The sequence below is a fragment of the Dunckerocampus dactyliophorus genome, chromosome 14 (assembly GCF_027744805.1).
Source record: "Dunckerocampus dactyliophorus isolate RoL2022-P2 chromosome 14, RoL_Ddac_1.1, whole genome shotgun sequence".
Taxonomy (NCBI): Eukaryota; Metazoa; Chordata; class Actinopteri; order Syngnathiformes; family Syngnathidae; genus Dunckerocampus; species Dunckerocampus dactyliophorus.
In genome coordinates, this window is record NC_072832.1 from 3,801,036 (window position 1) to 3,820,335 (window position 19,300).

Here is a 19,300-nt window from a genome sequence, read left to right on the forward strand (position 1 = left end):
GGGGTCACTGTTTGGCAGTAGAGCCATGTGACTACTCCTGGCCAATCAGGAACAAAAGCGATGATAACGGTGTAAAAATAATGTGAATATGATAGAGGTACTACAAATGTAATGTAAATATCCTATCATTTTATCCTTTTAAATTCTCTATCTTTTGTCGGGTTTTTTTTATAATTTAAGGTTATTTCGAGGGTATCAGGGTTATCCAAAATGTAGCTCGGGGGCCTAAAACTTAAAATTATTAAGAGAGTAAAGTCATAATATTACGAGAACAAAATAGCATAAAGATGAAAACTTTGAAGGAAAAAACAAAATAAAGAAAAAGTTTCAATTTTTCAAAAGTTAAGTTGGGAACTTTTTTTTTTATAATATTACAATAATAAAGTCAAAATATCATGAGAATGTCATAACATTACGGGGTGGAAATGCACATGAAGCAAATTAAAAATATTTGTAAAAATAAAAAAAAAGCAGGGTGTCTTTTTCTTTAAATATAAAACATGTAAAAGTGGCCCCCACATCCTTTGATTTTTCAGTATGCGGCCCTTGGCGGAAACATTTAGGACACCCCTAGTCTACCTCCTCTGTATCATAGCTCCAAAATGTCCCCTCCCACTGAAAGGCGCCACTTTCCCCTCAGTGCACTGCTACCGAGCGTGGGTGGAGAGGGCTGCTGTATTTACTGGAGGTGCTACGTAGTATGTATTATATATATATATATTATTTAGTGCTATTATTTATTAAATGCATGATGCAAGAGGAGTGCAACAACCTGAGTGAACACGAACACACACACACACACACACACACACACACACACACACACACACACACACAAAACACAGTAGACAGTTGAGATTTCTTAATAAAAATAATTCATTTCAGGACAACATATAAATAATTATTGAATCACACAATACACATAACTTGATATGAATAAATACTTAACAAATAAAACCAGGCTTTAGTTTTTTTTTTCCTCTCTCTCCATACAACACCCCATTGCGGAAAGGTCACACAAAGAAAGTCGTTTGCATGGTTTTGTTACACCTTCTTCTTCTGCCTCTCATCCAACTCTTGGACAATCCCTAAGCGAGTCCGAAGTACCCGCAGCAGATCGGATAGTCGTGTTATGTGCGACTCCATCGTGCGTGACCTCCTCCCTGCAGGCCCACACCCACGTCAGAACCTCGTCAAAAGCAAAGTCTGGATGAGCTCAACCGCTATTTTGTGTATTAAGGTGGCTCTAGAGGTGATTCAAGCACACAGAGATCTATTGTATACGTACAGGCCATCGACACTACAGTTGAACGTGAAGGCAGAGTTGGCCTGTTGGCTGCAGCCACAGATGGACATCAGCTCGTGCGGAGGCCTACGAGGAGGACCCCTTTCGATTCGAATCTGAACTTGGAACTGAGAATGAATGGGGTTGTAAAGCGGCTCCAGTGGAACCCTCCAAGTTGAACGCGAGCCGTTTCATGACACTTTGAAAACTATTATTCCCCTGGGAAATCGGCTAAAGTGAATTAGTCTGTTACGGGGTCAAACTGCTGCCATAACAAAACCTTAGAGATGATGTTTTAAGTAACATTTTGCCATTCATAATTAATACAAAGCCAAGTTAAACACCGCAAAATTAAATTAACAGAAATGCCCCAATTATCTATAGATGTTAATTAGTCCCTAATTTGTGCTGGGTCACAAAACAATGGCATTAACAGCTGCGGCTGTAGGCAACCTCCTAATGAACTCTAATACTGCTGACTGTGCAGTTTGCGTCTGATTGCGATTGAATCATTGGATCTGTTGCTGCTGTCGTGAAATATACTTGTGAATAAATGACCGTGTGGTCCAAGAGAGCTACGTCTTCCTTTGCACTTTCTCATGCCCTCCAAATCATTAGTTAAAAAATGCAACTTGTCATATATAATGAGTTTTCTCTTTGGAGTATTTAGGGCAAACAGGACAAAAATGAATCAAACCGAGTCACCATTTGAGGACCCCTGACAAAGAGGCTAATAGGAGAGTTATTGCCAATCATTGTCATGCTAGTCATTACTGGCTACATGCTATTCACGTTAGCATCAGCTTGGGGATAAATATTGGTGTGATATTTAATTAACGGCATTGCTCATTGTATGGAGCAGCCCGGACCCTTTCCTGTCACAGTAAGTTCCATTTTAGGTCCTACTCCATTTCCAGAATATTTTATTGTTTGAAGTCCAGATTGCACAACTTCAGGAGGGGCGTTCGACTTTAAAGCCTCCAATGTAATCATAATAAAGGGCGCTGCAATGTCTATCTGTGGCACGCTGGCTGCGAAATGGACCGAGCCGGCCATTTTTAAAGGAGGTATAACAACAACTGTTTGGCGATTTGATGGCACATGTACATTATTTTGGCAAATAAAACAAGAAGAAGCTATTAAAATACATTTGGAAACCCTAGTTTAAAAAAAAAATCAAACAGGAATGTCAGTTTTGCGTACTATTTGAGTCGCGCACGTGTGTGTGTTTAAAGATGAGGCATCAGGTCGGAAAGGTCCTACAACATGGACCGAGATCCATATTCACAAATGCATTTTAAGAAGAAGAAGAAGAAGAAGAATACTAATAATAATAAGAAGAAGAAGCGGGAGCACTGATCCAGCAATCAGGCCCCTCTGGTCCGTCTTAAAGGCAAAAACCTATGGAGGATCAGCCCCAATACAATACTGTGCTGTTGCAGCAGCAGCACAAACACATTCAGAGAAATGAGATTGTGCCAAAGCAGGCAATCAAAGGTTTGTATGCTCGGTGGAAAGCTGTCGCCGTGGCCCCGCAGGTAAAGAAGCTCACCTCCGACTGGGACGCGGCATCTACAACAAACCTAGAGCTGGATTTACATGTGCTGTGCGTGTGTGTGCGTGTGGTAGTGAGGTGGATCCTGTTCCAGTCTGCTGTCACCGTGTCCTCACCAAGACTGGAACTGGAGTTTCTAGGTGCTTAAGTGGTCTGTAAACAGGAAAAACAACATCCAAGGCAACTGAGCTGTTGTTAAAAAGCAAGGAAAGGGGGGCTGGCTCCAAATAAAAAAGTAAATGCTGTAAGAAGAATGCTGTCTGTGTCTGTGTGTGTGTGTGTGTGTGTGTGTGTGTGTGTGTGTGTGTGTGTGTGTGTGTGAGAGAGACTGCCAGTATGTTGGCTACAATGGAGAGGCTCTCTTTGCATGTAGCACCAAAACCAGCAGGAGCCTGCCCTGTCTGTCTTGCACTGTCTGAACACACACTTCCATAGGCGTAAGTCCAAACATACATGCATTTTTTTAAACGTATATTTTCCCCAACAGCCTCCACGTTAAGCGCATTTAAAATGAATCTCTTTTACAGTGTTAAGCTCTGTTTCTCCACTCTTCATCATGGTGGGAATGTCGAAGTGACATGAAAAACAGTGACGGTGCACGCTGTGACATCATACAAAGGAGACCAGCCAAACTGCACATGCTGAGGTTTGGCGAGTCTCTACCCTGGTCCAAGTTTTCCAAAAAAGTGCATATCCGGAGACCTAAAATATAGTTTCTGAAAAAAATCCCATGTTTGTTTGGACAAAGCCTGGTTTGCAATATTAATTCAATATAAACTGATAAGAATACAAGACTTTCAAAAGCAAAACTGGGTAATGGAAGGTACTTGTGTAATCTGATTGTAAGAGCTTTTTGGCCGACGTATTTAGTAAGGAGAGGAAGGGGTGCATGCGAACTAATAGTGATCGCCAGTTGGTTTTGGGGGCTTTAAATTTGCACAGAATTGTTGTAGGGCAAGACAGACAGGCACAGATGGGTAGAGACAGGACAGAGAGACAGACAGACGATCCTTGGCTGTGGTCTAGAAAGCAAAAAGTCAGATGCTTTTCGTTATGTCGACGTACAATCATTGTGTCCGGCACGAGTCAGCACGTACCTCTAAATACATTTTGTACACAAGTCGCTTGCTCTGCTGACACGTCGCCTAAACCTCTCGCCGTGTTAAGTGCACGCAGCTTGTCAGATGATAATAATTGCACAAAGAGGTATTCTGGAGGCCATGTCTACTGCAAACACACACACATTCACTTCCCCCACGTGCACACACACTCGCTTCACATTCTACATGGGGGAGAGGGGGGTGATTTTCAGGCCATAAGGTTACTAGTTAGTCACTAGCTAGTTAGTTAATTGGTGAGTTAGTATCAGAGGTGCATTGACTGGCATGGTGCGCCTGGCAACAGGGCGTGCTAGCATGCTAGCGATGTCAGTGTCACGCACGCGATCAGCCGCGGTATATCTGTTTGAAGTGGTCGCACTCGTTGCAGTAGCCCTGTTTCTCTTGGTTAGCGTAGTGGTCGCAGCCCTGCGTCCGGCACCGCTGCTTGGACTTCTCCTTGGGCGCCTGCGCCCGCCTGCCCGCCTCACGGCCTTGGCCCCGCGTGTGGCACTCGGGACAGAGGTCCGTGCAGCCCGGGGACACGTTGCTGCAGCCGCTCCGCCGGCACTGGGTCTGGGTTTGGGTTTGGGTCTGGGATTGCTGCGTGGATCGGGGTTTGGTCGCTCGGTCACGCTTTTGGGACAAGAGAAAGAGGTACATTAAGATCGGCAAAGAAAAGACTCCCTCAAGAAAAAACACCAAAGCAAAACACTACTGACACCAAGGTTTTCGATAACTGGTATCGCTTGTCATATTACAAAGCTGGTTAGCATTCACCACATGACATTATCTCCTATCTGCTACACTGTGATAAGAAATGTACTCCACTACAGTTAAACTTCACATGGTGGAGTGGCCTTGCCTATCACTACCATCCTTGTGCTTTGTTTACTGTATTCTTCTTTGCTTAATTCATTGGCAGCTTGTATTGTGTTGCTGCGCTATCATCAACACGAGCTGGATCAGTCTCGATTGATCCAGGCCGTGCAGTAGAGAGCTGAACTAACTAAAGTGGCAAAATAACCACGAAGAATGAGTTTTGGAAAGTAAAGCGTACCATGACCAGAGGAGGGGAGTGTGGTGTGCGGTGTGCCACTTGGTTGAGCCGTGCACTCTGCTCTTTGACGTAGCACTTGTCGCAGTAACCCTCCAGCATGGCCTTGCCGACTGCGCCACAGCCCTGCCCACGACACCGGGTCGCATTCTGGAAACCGGCCTCCAAACCGTGCCGACTCTGAGCCGGGGCTGGGGGAGGTGTCAGGTCTGGAACAAGTCACAAAGCGTATATTTGAACGTGTGTGGCCACCCTGTACATGATGACTGGCATCCAGGTTCGCTTTGAGAACTTACGGTGGTTGGTCTGATAGTCTACGTAGCAAATAGTGCAGAAACCCAACTTCTCCGGCGTACCAAAGAACTGGCAGCCTGATCTTTTACAGGGCCGGGCTAGAGGGGCCTGCCAGGCAGAGGTGTGCCCTGGGGTTAAGGTGAGGCAAGGCCGCTCGGGGTCCCTCGCTTGACTCCAAGCTGAAGACGAGGCCTCAGTCCTTGGCTTGTTTGGCTGTGCTTCCCCCCTGTCTGGAGCCTGCTGTCTCTGCATGCAGGGTGGACACAGCCCATTGAATATCCTAAAAGCTTCCTGCCTGCACATGCTGCAGCGTTCCGTCTCTGTCTTGCGGCTCCCCCACTGGCTCCAGCCCGGGCCCTGTGCCGCATGAGGTGCTACAGCCCCTGCTTCGGGGTCTGAGAGTCCCGTGGAAGCTGTTCCAGCTCCAGGAGGTCCCTGGTTCTGCCTGGAGTTGAAACAGCGTTCACAAAGTCCGTCATGCTCCACGCTGAGGGTGAAGAGGCACCCGGGTGTCTTGCACTTCATGGCGTGGGTTTCACTGTACAAGCTGAGGCTGGGGGCTGTGGGCGGCGCTGAGCGCGGGCTCGACAACACCACCCGACTTGACGAGGAGGACGGAGGGCTGCCGCTTCGGCCTCCTCTGGAGCTCCCCTCGTTGTCCAACCCACCGCCTTGAACACCCCCTCCCTTGGTCTGCACCAGGCCTTCTATCCTGGCTCCTCCACCACCCGTCGTGGCCTGCCGCTTCTCAAAGCACTCGTGACAGTGGGGCTGCGTGTCCACCGACACATAGAAGGTGCACCGCGGCGTAGCGCAGCGGATCTCGATGAGCGAGAGTTGCGAGACGGAGAAGGGCGGCGGGCGCTGCGGCTGAGCAGCCCACGCCTGCTCCTTGTCCTCCTGCCAACGCTGGTACTCGTGGTTGACCAGCTGCAGGTAGTCCTCCATCAGGTTCATGTCTTCGGGGAGGTTACCCTCGTCCAGCCTTTGGATAAAGACATTTTTCACTTCAATGCAGTTGTTGGGATGTTAGTTAGGATGTTAATTAGATACTAATAGGTAATTTACAGGAGTTTATAAACAAATACCTTATGGGTTGTGGTCAAAATGCTTTGGAAGACATGCTAGCAAAGTTTAATAACCGTTATACGGTCAATGACTTATGGACAGTTAGTTGCTAAGTCCTGCTCATGTCCCAGCAAAGACATTTTGCTTGATGGCGGCCTTGTTTTTCAACCAATCTTGCTCAAATTTTACACACGTGCTTGTAAGCCCACTAAAGGTGTGTACCAAATTTTTAGGTGATTCAGCTAAACACCCTCCAGTTACAGTGGGCGGTGTATTGAGCTGTTTGAGAAACTTCAAGCCCATCCGACTTGTCGAGTCAAACTTTAGGAGCGCCACCATGTGGTGCATTTGTCAGAAAATAATAATATTAGAGTGGCAAGTTTTGTCAAGTTTTGACTCTTTTCTGTGCAGCGGTTCAACAGCAGAGGTTTACACAAACAAGGACATAAAAAGGAGGATATCATCAATAAGTTGTATGTTCCAGGTCCGACATGATAAATAAAGTACCGGGCAGCATTGATGATCCGCGTAGCATCGTATCCCAAGCCAATGACGGGGATCTCTATCAGCAGCAGGTAGTCTTTCAGCAGCCTCTCCTTCTGCTGCTGTTCCTTCTCCATCAGGAAGTGCACCTTAAGCTCCTCAAAGCCTCCTCGTCCGGGATTGATCAGCGGAACGGCTCGGATCTCTAAGCAGTGAATGATTGTGAACAAACACAAAAGCGACTCCAGCAGCTGCTACTCTGTGCAAATGTCCCTACCTGGGCCGCTGTCTTTTATGGTGATGAGGGGCGCAAAGTGCTGCGAGTCGTAACCCAGCACTATTGGGTATTTGTAGCATTCAGCTGGCGGCCAGTGCAGCGGGAGATAGATCCCGCCCACATTGAGGGGGGAGATGGAGGACCCCGACTTCATGCTCCTAAGCACCTGGTCTGTTGTTGTAGAGGCAAAATAATAATACATTATGACTGCTAATTAAGAGCCAAATTTTACAATGGCGTAGGCTGTACCTGCGATGACGATGATGGGTCTGCGGAGGATGTTGGAGAGGACAAAGATGTGAATGTCCTCCAGGGAGTCAAACTGGAGGCCGTTGCTACTGGAAACCGGAGAAGCCATCTTAACTATCTTCTCCCACTCGTCCTCCCAGTTCTGGAAAAGTGTTAAAACTTTTTTTTAGTACACCCACCCCAATTATAAATATAATGTCTGGTCAGTTCTGTTACCATGGTGGTGTATCGGAGGCCCGTCTGGGTGAACTCTTGGGACTGCAGAAGCTCTGTCTGGAAACGGGCCCGAAAGACTCCAGTGTCGCTGTCTTTCAAAACGCCGTGCAGGGTTTTCCGGAGGACCAGATCCGTGTCTTGGACCCCCAGCATGTACTGGGATGCAGCGTGGAGCAAACAGTTGCCATCTCCTTAAACACACAGAAGCACACGCATTATAGTGGACCTTACACAAGATACGGAGATTATTAACAGTATCAGGGCCACACTGGAAAGGAAAAGCACAAAAATACAAGACAAAAAGTTGCAATGTCAAAAATAATGTTGTACGTTTTTTTTTTTTTTTTAAAGAAAAAGAATCAAGTATTAATATCACTATAAAAAAACATTACATCACAACATATAACCAGTAAGTACTTACACAATACTCGAAATAGTTACTTTTCTGTTCATTTTGTAGATTGTCGCTTTATTCTCATTATTTGTTACTTTACACTGTTCATGTAATATTTAGGCATTTTTTTTCTCAAATGTACAACTTTATTCTTGTAATATTTTGAATTTGTGCTGGTAAAAGGAAGCCTTTTTCTCTCATAAATTGCAACTGCATAATCATTTTTATTTATATTTTTAATTGCGACTTAATTCTCATTATACTTAGACTTTATTTTAGGAATTATTTTAACTTTATACTTACATATATTTCTTATTCTCATCATATTTTGAGCCTTTTTCACAAACTTATAACAACATAACTATCAAAACATTTAGACTTTTGCTTGTAAAAGTACATCTTTTGTCTCGTAAATTGCAACTGAATAGTTTTTTTAATAAATTGCCACTTTACTTTTATTTGGAATTTGTTCTGATGATATTTTGCCTTTTTCCCCACTCCAAATCACATCAGCATTGTTGTCTTTTTACATTACAACTTTTAACCATTAAATACACAATACTCAAAATAGTTACCCTTTTTCTGTAAATTTTGTAAATTGGCACTTTATTCTCATACTTGTTATTTTACACTGTTCATGTAATATTTAGACATTTTTTCTCAAACATACAACTTCATTCTTGTAATATTTTGACTTTATGCTGGTAAAAGGAAGACTTTTTTTCCTCAAATTGCAACTGTATAATCAAAACCATCCATCCATCCATTTTCTACACCACTTATACTTGTGTAATCAAAATATTTCTTTGATTGCTACTTTATTCTCATGATATTTTGACTTTATTTCAGCAATATTTTTTACTTTTTACTTTGTAAAGTTACAAGTTTTTTTTCCTGTAAATCGCAACAATGCTGAAAATATGTTTTATTCTCATAATATTTTGATCCTTTTTCCTCAAAAATAACTTTCAAAACTTTTAGACTTTTACTTGTAAAGCTGCGACTTTTGTCCCATAAATTGCAACTGTATGCTAAAAATAATTGGACTTTTAAATAAATCACTACTTTTATATAATTTGGAATTTGTTCTGCTAATATTTGGACTTTTTTTTCAAAATCAGCATTGTCTCATAATATTTTGACTTCATAGTCATAATATTTCAACTATTCAAAAGTTTAGCCTTACATATTTTGACTTTGACACACTAGCAGCTTGAGAACACAAGTGCATAGATAATTGCAGCATACTGCAACACACATGCGGAACAGGAGTGTGGGGATTTCCATGCTGAGGGCGAGATTGTGTGCAGACTATTATATGACGCTCACATGTCTGAAAGCACAAACACCACAGGCTGCCTTCTGCTTAAGCGGCCAACAGCGATAAGAACCCCGAGATAAATAATCGGAGCATGTCGTAAACCTTAACTGCAGGGAGATTTCATGTCAAAGAGCATCATTGGATCTTAACTAAACCCAAAGTGGAATTTTACAGTGCCTCCCTTAGTCGCTGGGTCTTTTTCTTATTGTGAAAGGCGAGAAGCAGGCCGTGTTTGTGCTCTGCACAACCTTGTTGCCACACTAAACACAGGAATTTCCCAGCGCTAACTTCTGCTCCTTGTGCATGCGTCCCCCCCCCCACAATGATCCCAGATCATCTACACTCGACTCAGCTGGTCCTGGACTTTCCAAGGAGGCGTGGTTTGGTCCGGGTGGAATGTTCTTAATCTTTATCTTTAACGACTGCTGTCATCACAGAATCAAGTATGCGGTGAATGACTGCAACATGTCTGCATACACTTCCTCGTGTCCGACATGGTTTGTCAAAATGAAACTGACCTGTGTGCAGCTAAATGGACAAAGTTATAAGTGAAAATGGAAGACGACACGGAGCCAACCCTGCAGGCTCAGTTCTCGTTCCTTTGATGTGCTTCTTCCACGCCATAGTCCACCAAGCATGCCTTTACAGACCTTACTCTGAGCACTAGAAGCAGATAAGGCTCTTCCCCAAACTGTTCACGCAAAACTGGAAGTATACAATTGGTCCTAAATGTCTTGTGAAGATGAATAACTGAAATTGCAGAGAGTACCAAGTGTATATGATTTCTGCGTTAATGGAATCGTGAAATTGGTCAATAAAAATGGAATCTACTGTTAAAAACGGAATCTCGCGAAAACCGACTGTGTGGGGAAGTATTTCCCCGGCGGACCGCTCAATCGTGGCCTCATCACACTAGCCTGAAACAACGGCAAAAGTTGCAGAAAAGAAATTGAAACTCCTCTCTTACGGAGTGTGAATGGAAGCTAGCCGGGTTAGCTTAGTTTAGCAGAGAATGCCTGTTCGGCTGTGTGTGTGTGTGTGTGTGTGTGTGTGTGTGTGTGTGTGTGTGTGTGTGTGTGTGTGTGTGTGTGTGTGTGCGCAACTCAGCCTGCCTGCTGACGTTGTGCGAGTTCTGAGTGAAATAAGGACGAGAGGCACGTTTATTCTTGCTCTCGGCTCGTCTTGCCCGTCAACAGACATTCTCAACACACACAACACATTTCCGGCCTTCAAAATAAGAGCAGTTTGTTGAGGATCTTGTGTGTGCAGAGGCTGGCATCCTATAGAAAAGTTAGCCAAGCTACATCCATTTCTTAAAAACTGGACAACATTGCCAATAAATGTAATGATTTGAATTTACTGTAATCAGCAGACATTTTATTTACTATCACAAAAGTACACACTCTATGCTGGTAAAATAAGAGTAATTTAAAAAATTAAAACACAAAAACAGAAATGTGACAAATAAATACAACATAAACATATAAAAAGACCCGACTAGAAACGACACCACTAACTATTAACTATGACACCCTGTCTGTACAAGCACCTTAAAGAGGCATAAGACAGTCAAACGTGATCATTTTAACTACAATAAAGCGTGCTGGGAAACGTCTTATCCGGCCATTCCACAGCTGCTAATTCTCTCGGTTTACACATCTCGCGGACCGTGATGTTTGTGTGTGGATATAAAATACCGTAGCTTTTGTCCGGACGTTCAGAGGATGACAAGGAGGTGGTTGATCAACAATCACGATTGAAATGAAGAACCACGCCAAAACAACCAGTCATGTGGCAGCTTTTTCCAGCGGCTCACCCTCCCTTTTCCTGGCTCATCCAATCAGCATCAGGACACACTTAGCCACTCAGCCACAGAGTGAAGTTTTAAAAAAATGTCTGCCCACATAAAAAAAAATTCACCGGCTGTCATGTGCATTTTGTTCAAGCCTGAAAAGCCAACCACAGCTGACTGGCGCATTACAGTCATGCCCCAAAGTTTTGAGAATACCACATCAATTTGCATATACTTCAGAATGTTATGAAGAGTAACAAGATGAACGGCAATTAATTGCAAAGTCACTCTTTGTCATGAAAATGAACTTAACCCCAAAAAACATTTCTACTGCATTTCAGCCCTGCCACAAAAGGACCTGCTAACATCATGTTAGTGATTCTCTGGTTAACGTAGGTGTGAGTGTTGACAAGGACAAAGGCTGGAGATGACTCCGTCATCCTGATTGAGTGAGAATAACAGACTGGAAGCTTTAAAAAGGGGGGTGGTGCTGGAAATCTTTGTTTTTCCCCCTGTTGACCATGGTTACCTGCAAGGAAAGTGCAGTCATCATTGCTTAGCACAAAAAAGGGCTTCGCAGTCAAGCATATTGCTGCTACCGCTGATGGTATCTAAGCCAACTATTTATCCGATAATTCAAATCTTCAAGGAGAGAGGTTCAATTGTTGCGAAAGAGGCTTCAGGGTGCCTAAGGAAGTCCAGCGAGCGTCTGAACTGTCTCCAAAAGTTATACGTTTAACCCGTCATCCACTGCTAAGAAAGGCTAGTCATCTGGTCCGATGAATTCAATTATTTTTCGGATTATGTGCTTAGCCTTCCGACTATAACGCTCATATTTATGGGCGAGTGATTATGTTATCTCCGGTCTGTTACTGCACCATGAGCCTCGAAAAGTCACCATACGCTGTTAAGTGTTTGTTCTTTAAATGCTGGATTAAGTTCAAGCAATTCAACATGCTAGCCCCGCAAGATATTTTTTGCGGCATGTGTTGCAGGATGCAAACGTTACATCACTCTCACAAATGGCATCTACGTTCCACACAGCAGACATGTTGGGTCTGCCGTCGTAGGGTACGCCTACGCAGTGTGAAGGAAAGGAGGAGGGGGACAACACCCAAGACATTAGAGCAGGACACTGCACTGCCCACAGGGCTCTCTACAGACGCCGAGCTGCAATAGTACGAGCCACGTGATTGTTTTTGTGATCGGCATATGCCGATCACATGCGTTTTTACAAAAATCGACCAATACTGATCAGTGGCCGATCGATCGGAGCATCCCCAGTTGAAAGCATTACGATTTAAGCATTTGAGCACCCACATGACCTTTTTTTCGACTTGCTTTTAGTTAGTTTGAAGCTACTATGGTACATTTTCATTTCATTTGAATTGTGAGATGTGAGGAAGCAGGATTGTTATGACCTTCTCTGGTTGGCTCTTTATTGACGGACTTCTGTTCTGTGAATGTGTGTGTGTGTGTGTAGAGCTTCTGTGACTCAGCATCAGACATTTAATGTGTGTGAGTGACTGTGTGTGTGTGTGTGTGTCCTCTGCTGAAAGTCACGTCTGGGTCCTTCAGAGTTAGACAGTCGGGCGCTTTGAGTGTGTCTCATCTTGATGACATCATCTTCACATGCCTGGAAAGTTCTATCCAGGGTTACTGGCAGCCTAGGCTAGAAAATTTTATGTCATCATTTCCAATTTTAAGGGTCTTTCTCAAGAGGAACTGAGCTTGTGTGTTCGTTCAGTACTTTCTTGAGTCATGAGTAACTTTAAACTCATCAGTTTACTGCACAGAACACTCTAGTTCCTCATCCGTTCAACTGAAACGCATCGGATTAGAAATTATTACCACTTCCTCCTCCTTTATTTTAGGCAGCTAAAAATAGAGTGGGCGCCACAGCACTTGACACACACGCTTCATTTACGACAACGTAGGTTTGCTCAGTGCGCTCCCATTTGATTTAACCAGGCATGGCCAGCTGCGACACACCTGACAGCACCAACCAGGGACAGCGTAAATCTTCTTGATTTAACAACCTGTGAGATTTAAACACACCCACAGTGATAGCTTGAAAAAGAGGGGGGAGACCCCTGAGATGTAAATAAAAGCGCGTGAAGCCACAGAAATTCCCTGCGTGCCCAGGGATGTTCCACGCAGCAGAAAACATGACTTGGCAGGAACGTGGAGCGCCATAAAACCAGGACTAAATGAGTGTGCGAAAGTGGAACCCAGAATTCTCACTGACAGTAACCATACCATCAAATGGCGCTGACGCACACACAAACACATCTCTGGTGGTCTGTGCTAATTAGCTGATTTCCAGCAGTTGTTGAGCCTTTCGTATCCTGCGCTACCTTTTTGTAACTGGAGACGCATAACTTCTGAGGATACACTTACACGACAGGGAAAATCTCCTGGGGGACAGCCTTTTAAATGCATGCCAAAGCAACAGGTGGCGCTCTAAGCCCTAAGGCCACCTAAGCAAATCAGAAACCAAAAGAAAGCCACTTCTGGAAAAGACACAAAGACAACCACGGTGACACTAGAACAAGACAAATCCATCCATCCATCCATCCATCCATTTTCTATGCCGCTTCTCCTGATTAGGGTTGCGGGGTATGCTGGAGTCTATCCCAGCTGAATCATAGGTGTAAAAAGACACTGGAGACACTTGGAGACCAAGTATTACGTTGCGCTATAACCACTAAAGCCAAGGCCACACTCAGTGGTGAATGATGGACTTGGGGGAGTCATTTGTATGGACTTTTTGTGAATTATCCCACTTTGACACAAAGTAACAGGTGGCCACTTTAGCCGATCAAAAACCCAAAAAAAGTCATTTCCGGAATGACGACACAGACGACAACACAACAGCAACATTGGGGAAACGAGCGAAAGTTAATTTTAAACGTGGACTTTTTCTTAACTCTCCCTTTGATACAACACGTGGCACATAACCGCTAACTGTAAGGCCACTTCAGCCAATCAGAAACATGAAGAAAGACATTTCCGGAAAAGGCACAACAATGTTGGCAAAACAAGAGAAATCGATTGACTAAAGTAAAAGAAAGGCCAAACTATACAGTACAAATATACATAAAAAAGACAAAGCTAAGCATACTAAGCAAGCAAGCGCTCTTACCATTGGTACGTAGGGGCACCATCTTCTTGACCTCCCGGCACCAGTTGAGCTTCTTCTCCTGCTCCAGGGAGGCCTGCATGGCTCGGTCCAGGATGGCGGCCTGTACCACCTCCCGGAAGGCCTGCGGGAAGTGGTTCATTGCAATCATCTCCAGCGTGTAGCGGTGCATTCCCCGCAGGTGGTGCATGAGCCCGCCGCTGGCCACCGGCTTCACCACGTCGTTGGGCACCCGCTGGCGGATCTTCACCGCCTTCAGCAGGTTGGAGACGAAGAGGAATTTGGGGAGGAAGTTCTGTCCTTGCGACATGGCGGACAGACGGAGGAAGAGGAACCAGGAGGAGGAGGCGACCACGGATGATTGACAGGAAACTAGAAGAGAGAGCAAAGCGTTCAGTATGTTGAGCCCCAGTGGAGGACAACGGATATTCCCTTTTTTTTTTTTTTTATTGAAATCTTAATTTACATCTCGATTGGGAAACCACCACAGACACAATCATCCCTTTGGCGCTTTTGCTGAACTAAATCAAATCAGATCCACAAAAGAATGCTTTGTATTGCTTCTTGTTCTTATCACGTTCCATTTTGTCTTCACGCTTGTTGAGAGTTTCCCCAAGACGCAACGCTCCAGTGTCCCGCTGAGCTTGGGGAAAATGCACACACTTGTCCAACGTGATAGACGTGATAGACGACAGGTTAGCCTATTCGCTGAAGAAAAACTAAATAATCAAACTTGGAGCTCCTATGTCTGTAGTTGACCAGTGGATCATTGGCAGAGCTCCAGGATTTATTTAACGGTGTGTAGCGAAGCCTGCTTTTTTTCCCCCCCAAAATAGTGGGCGTATACAAGTGACGGTCTCATCTAACTACAGGCGGTATCATGTCCATGGGGTGGAGGATTTTTCCTTCATTGAATTTCTAAAGCGAGCATCTAACATTTAATATTTATAATATCGTAATTTTAATATTTATCTTAAATTGTTTTACTTTTGTCTCATCTTTTTTTTACATTACTTTTTACTATTCTTATACTATTTTTAATACTATTTTTTACTCCTTAAGCTGGTATTCTGAGTGGACAGCAAAGTAAGAATGTCATTGTACAGTGAAACATGTTTCTTTCCTGTGCACATGACAATAAACACTTTGAATCTTGAGCACCTCCTCTCTCAAAAGTGGAGCTTTTTTTTTCTTTTCTTACATTTGGTGCTGATCAAGAGGCTCTACGGACACATATTACTGTTAGAACGTCATTAAAAACTCACTTTGGAAAAGGTACACAGTATGTTATAATGATCATGCATATTGACCATAAAATATTTAAACATGCGGCTTGTAGAGTGTCCAAATGAGCATTTTACTCAAATGTCAGCACAAGCACACGGGAAGCTGGTAGTGACGAGTCAAGCACGTGCGCCCAAATATTGGCTGACTTTCCCGCTTTCAGCACCAAGTTTGTGTCAGGCATCATGTGCAAAATCGCTGACGGGACAGCAAGAACACTCTTGCTGCAACACAAATGTTGTGTGTGTTTGTTTTTTTTAAGTAATTGTGTTTTACAATGTGCCCCAGGCCAAAGTGCGGCCCGCTGCTCATTGTTTAATTGGCCCGTGGCACATTGTAGAAATATTATTTTTTATTTTTTTTAAAGCAAAAAAGTGAAAATACAGCATACTGTAACAAAAAAGGGTGACACTTGGATACAGATAACTAATAATAACACATAGCTTTGTCTTTGTCTTCGATTTATATTGCTATGATCCAACTACATCGATCTGTGTTCAGCAAGTTTCCATTCCGGATGACATAACGATCTAACACCGTTTAAAAGGTAATCAATCGATTGAATCGATACTAGGAAATAGAGCACTGAATTTAAGCACAACAGGCTTTATGTGGATGTTGTGTGTGTTTTTTTAAGCACTTTTAATGATAAAGATGTTCAGCATTACTCGATTCAGCTTGCCTGTCTGTGACGCCATCGTCTTCCAGGTATGTGGTGGTCATAGGAGTTGTAGTTAACCTGTGAAATACAGTTGAGTCGCTTCTTCTTCTTTTAATAATAAATAATGATACATTTTATTTGTATTGTACTTTACATTTTGGCAATCTCACAAGAGTGCTACAGAGTAAAAAAAAATGAGGTTTATAAACAACGCAGTAGTATAAAATCAAAATTAAAACTAAACCTATGCACAATAGTTCAAAGATGGGTTTTTAGTTCTCTTTTAAAAACCTCTTCAGTCTGTGGGGCACTTATATGGCGGCATTCCACAGCCTTGGAGCCGCAGAGGAGAAGGCCCGGTCGCCCATGGTGCGGAGCTTAGTTCCGGGGGACTTGAAAGGTGTTTTTTGTTGTAGACCAGAAGGTGCATAAGGAAGTCTGGGAGGGTGAGGAGTTCCTTGCGGTATCGGGGGGGCATGTCCATGAATGTACTGATGGGTGAGGAGGGAGACCTTGTATTCAATTTAAATGTGACGGGAAGCCAGTGAAGACATTTCAGAACAGGGGTGACGTGATCATACTTGCGGATCCTCATCAGGATCTTTTGGTTGATTCACTTCATTCAGTATTCATATTTAACTCATCTGTCTTTATTTCAAACTCCTTTTAAGTGGCATTTATGGGGACAATATGCAAAGCAAGGATGTTTTGTATGCCTCGAGACAGTACTTTACGGTCCAGTAGCAGTGATGCTTAGTAACGTGACGTCATCATCCAGCACGGCTTGTCCAGGTCAAAAGTCAAAACACATATGCGCACATTTGTGTATTCTTGCTAGTTAATGCACCGATCTTTCAAATGGCTGCCCTGATCAGGAGGATTATCAGCACAAAAAAAGCCCCTGCTGCCATTGGCCTGTACGGTGAGAAAGTTTCAACACCTAAATGAAGCTAATTGAAGATACCATACCACATTCATTTGCTCGGGAATTGACATAATGTCCCTCACCTTTGGGTACAAAGTGCAGGTTTGGATTGCACTATTTAAAGTACATAATTCATCATGGCAAGCTATACCACCCTCTGTTCATCCTGATTTTGTATTGCATTTTTAACTAATTTTTTTGTACTCTGATAATTTATTCTTAAGTATGTTAGGATCATTTATAACTGATTCCCTTACAAAAAAACAACAGGAATCTAGGAAACTTCACCTGCATTGTCCAGGATCCAGGTATTTATTTCACAGTCAAACTGGTTGCATTTTTGGCAAAAAAGTTACGGAATCGATTTACAGTTACTGAATCGTTTCGGATCGGATCGTTCTAAATGAATCAATATCGTCCTTGATTCGTATCGGCTACCACAAATCAAATCATTATTAAAATGAATCGTTACAACCCTAGTATAGCCTTTTAATAAAATTAGATACATATCAAAGTGTCCCTCCACATCCTTTTATTTTTCTGTATTTAGTATTTGGGCACCCCTGATTTAGGTGAAATAGGGCCCTTTAAATGAAGTTGTCCTTACATACTTCAATAAATAAATATTACAAGAGTTGCACATTTATGCCAACAACATCCATACAAGGGAAGTTGTGGCCCCTTACTACTTACACATTCCATTGAAATTGTTGCAGAAATTCAAATTGCATTTTTTTGGTCAATAAATGAATAATACATTATGTTGAATGAAGTTTTTGTTGTAGTTAGGTGTGCACCTTGCTGAGCAGCAGGTGCACCAACATGCATGCCTGTCTGAAGCAGCAGAAGGAGGGGGCTGCCAGTTTAACACACACTAGTAGTGTGGCGATGATGATAGTAACAGTAATGTCTTTATTGATGATGGTGGTGGTGGTGAACAAATTGAACAATAAACGACACTTTGCTGACGTTCGAGGCTTACGTAATCCCCAATGACAACCACCTCGAAGACAATGTGGCGTTTGTATCGTTAAACACAAACGGTGAAGACACAAAAGTAGCCGCTCCGGAGGCAGCGTTAGGCGGCCTAAAGGGCTCCATTCGGGCTCCATTCGGGCCCGCCGGTGGTGGCGGTGGAGGATGACGTCTTTGTAAACAATGGCTGTCGTGAGCTGCTTCCTCCGTGTCCCCCTCCATCACCACTACCACCACCAGCAGCGAGCTAAGCTAGCGACTCAAGGCCCCGACGAGCCCTCCTCTCTCCGGACTGATGCGGGAGGCCACACGGGCTCTCGTGTTGTCGGCTTACCTGGCCGATGTGTCGGGCTGGTGCTACAACAAAGCCTCCCGGATGCTCGGCAGCCTCGTCCTGTTGTCAGCCGCTCCACTCAGCCTCCTCGGAGCCATTCAACCTCCTTCTTCTTCTTCGTCTTCGTCTTCTTCTTCTTCGTCTTCTTTTTCTTCTTCTTGTGTCCGCCACTATACGTGAAGCAGCTATTTTTGGACGCCCCGCACTTTGACAAGCCCTCAAAGAGAGTGGCCGCATACGATAGCGTTTAAAAGCATAAAAAGATGAGGTAAAAAAAGCCCAAGTCAGGGGGATTTCCACGCAGGGACTTTCCGTCCACCCATTTTTTCCCCTCCCTCACTCAAGTCACAACCCTATGGGGCTGTTACAGCTATCCGCCACCAGGGGGCGTTCCAGACGAGAGGCGTCTTTTGTTTTTTGTTTTTTGCTACATTCCAGTGACTTGCTGTCAGGGGAGACAGATGACGTAGAGCCTCAACTGTCATAATGAAAAATAAAAAAACAAATAATGGTAACATAAAATATGAATATTTGTCCATTAAACTATATTATATATGCATTTTTGTATGATTCCAATCGTTTCAACTTTTTCTTCAGTAACAATTGCCTAATTTGCACATTTGCACATTTAAGGCTACAACGAGCATCTCTTTTTGGCCTAGTGGGCAAGCCCTGCCTACCGTCTGAGTGCACTTCATGGCGCCTGTCAGCTTCTGTTTGTCAATAATATAATATTGCAGAAACATTATACAACATGTGTCTAATGTCTTTAATGTAACTGTCACATCATTATTCTTGCTAATCGGGCAACAAAATACATACAAATGTCATACATGGAGGGGCTTGCAGTACTTGCTTCATCTTTGGGGGGGGGAAGGGGGGTGTGGAAGG

General features: G+C 43.7%; 1 protein-coding gene across 1 annotated transcript; it reads right to left on the reverse strand.

Annotated features, from left to right (window-relative positions):
* Positions 1-852: 852 nt before the first annotated feature.
* Positions 853-18,748, reverse strand: tnfaip3 (tumor necrosis factor, alpha-induced protein 3). Its single transcript, XM_054799153.1, has 9 exons — positions 18,410-18,748; positions 14,234-14,602; positions 7,582-7,772; positions 7,366-7,507; positions 7,117-7,287; positions 6,864-7,044; positions 5,291-6,273; positions 4,998-5,203; positions 853-4,573 (listed from the first exon to the last, which is right to left on the reverse strand). Exons 2-9 carry the CDS (start codon positions 14,538-14,540, stop codon positions 4,286-4,288), a joined length of 2,469 nt encoding a protein of 822 aa, XP_054655128.1. The 5' UTR covers positions 14,541-14,602; positions 18,410-18,748; the 3' UTR covers positions 853-4,285.
* Between the last annotated feature and the right edge of the window lie 552 nt (positions 18,749-19,300).

Coding starts and splice junctions, on each gene's coding strand:
- tnfaip3 (XM_054799153.1), bottom strand. CDS start 14,540: ATGTCGCAAGGACAGAACTTCCTCCCCAAATTCCTCTTCGTCTCCAAC. Junction 7,508..7,581: donor GCCTCCGATACACCACCATG/GTAACAGAACTG, acceptor ACACTTTTCCAG/AACTGGGAGGACGAGTGGGA. Junction 5,204..5,290: donor AGACTATCAGACCAACCACC/GTAAGTTCTCAA, acceptor GACTTGTTCCAG/ACCTGACACCTCCCCCAGCC.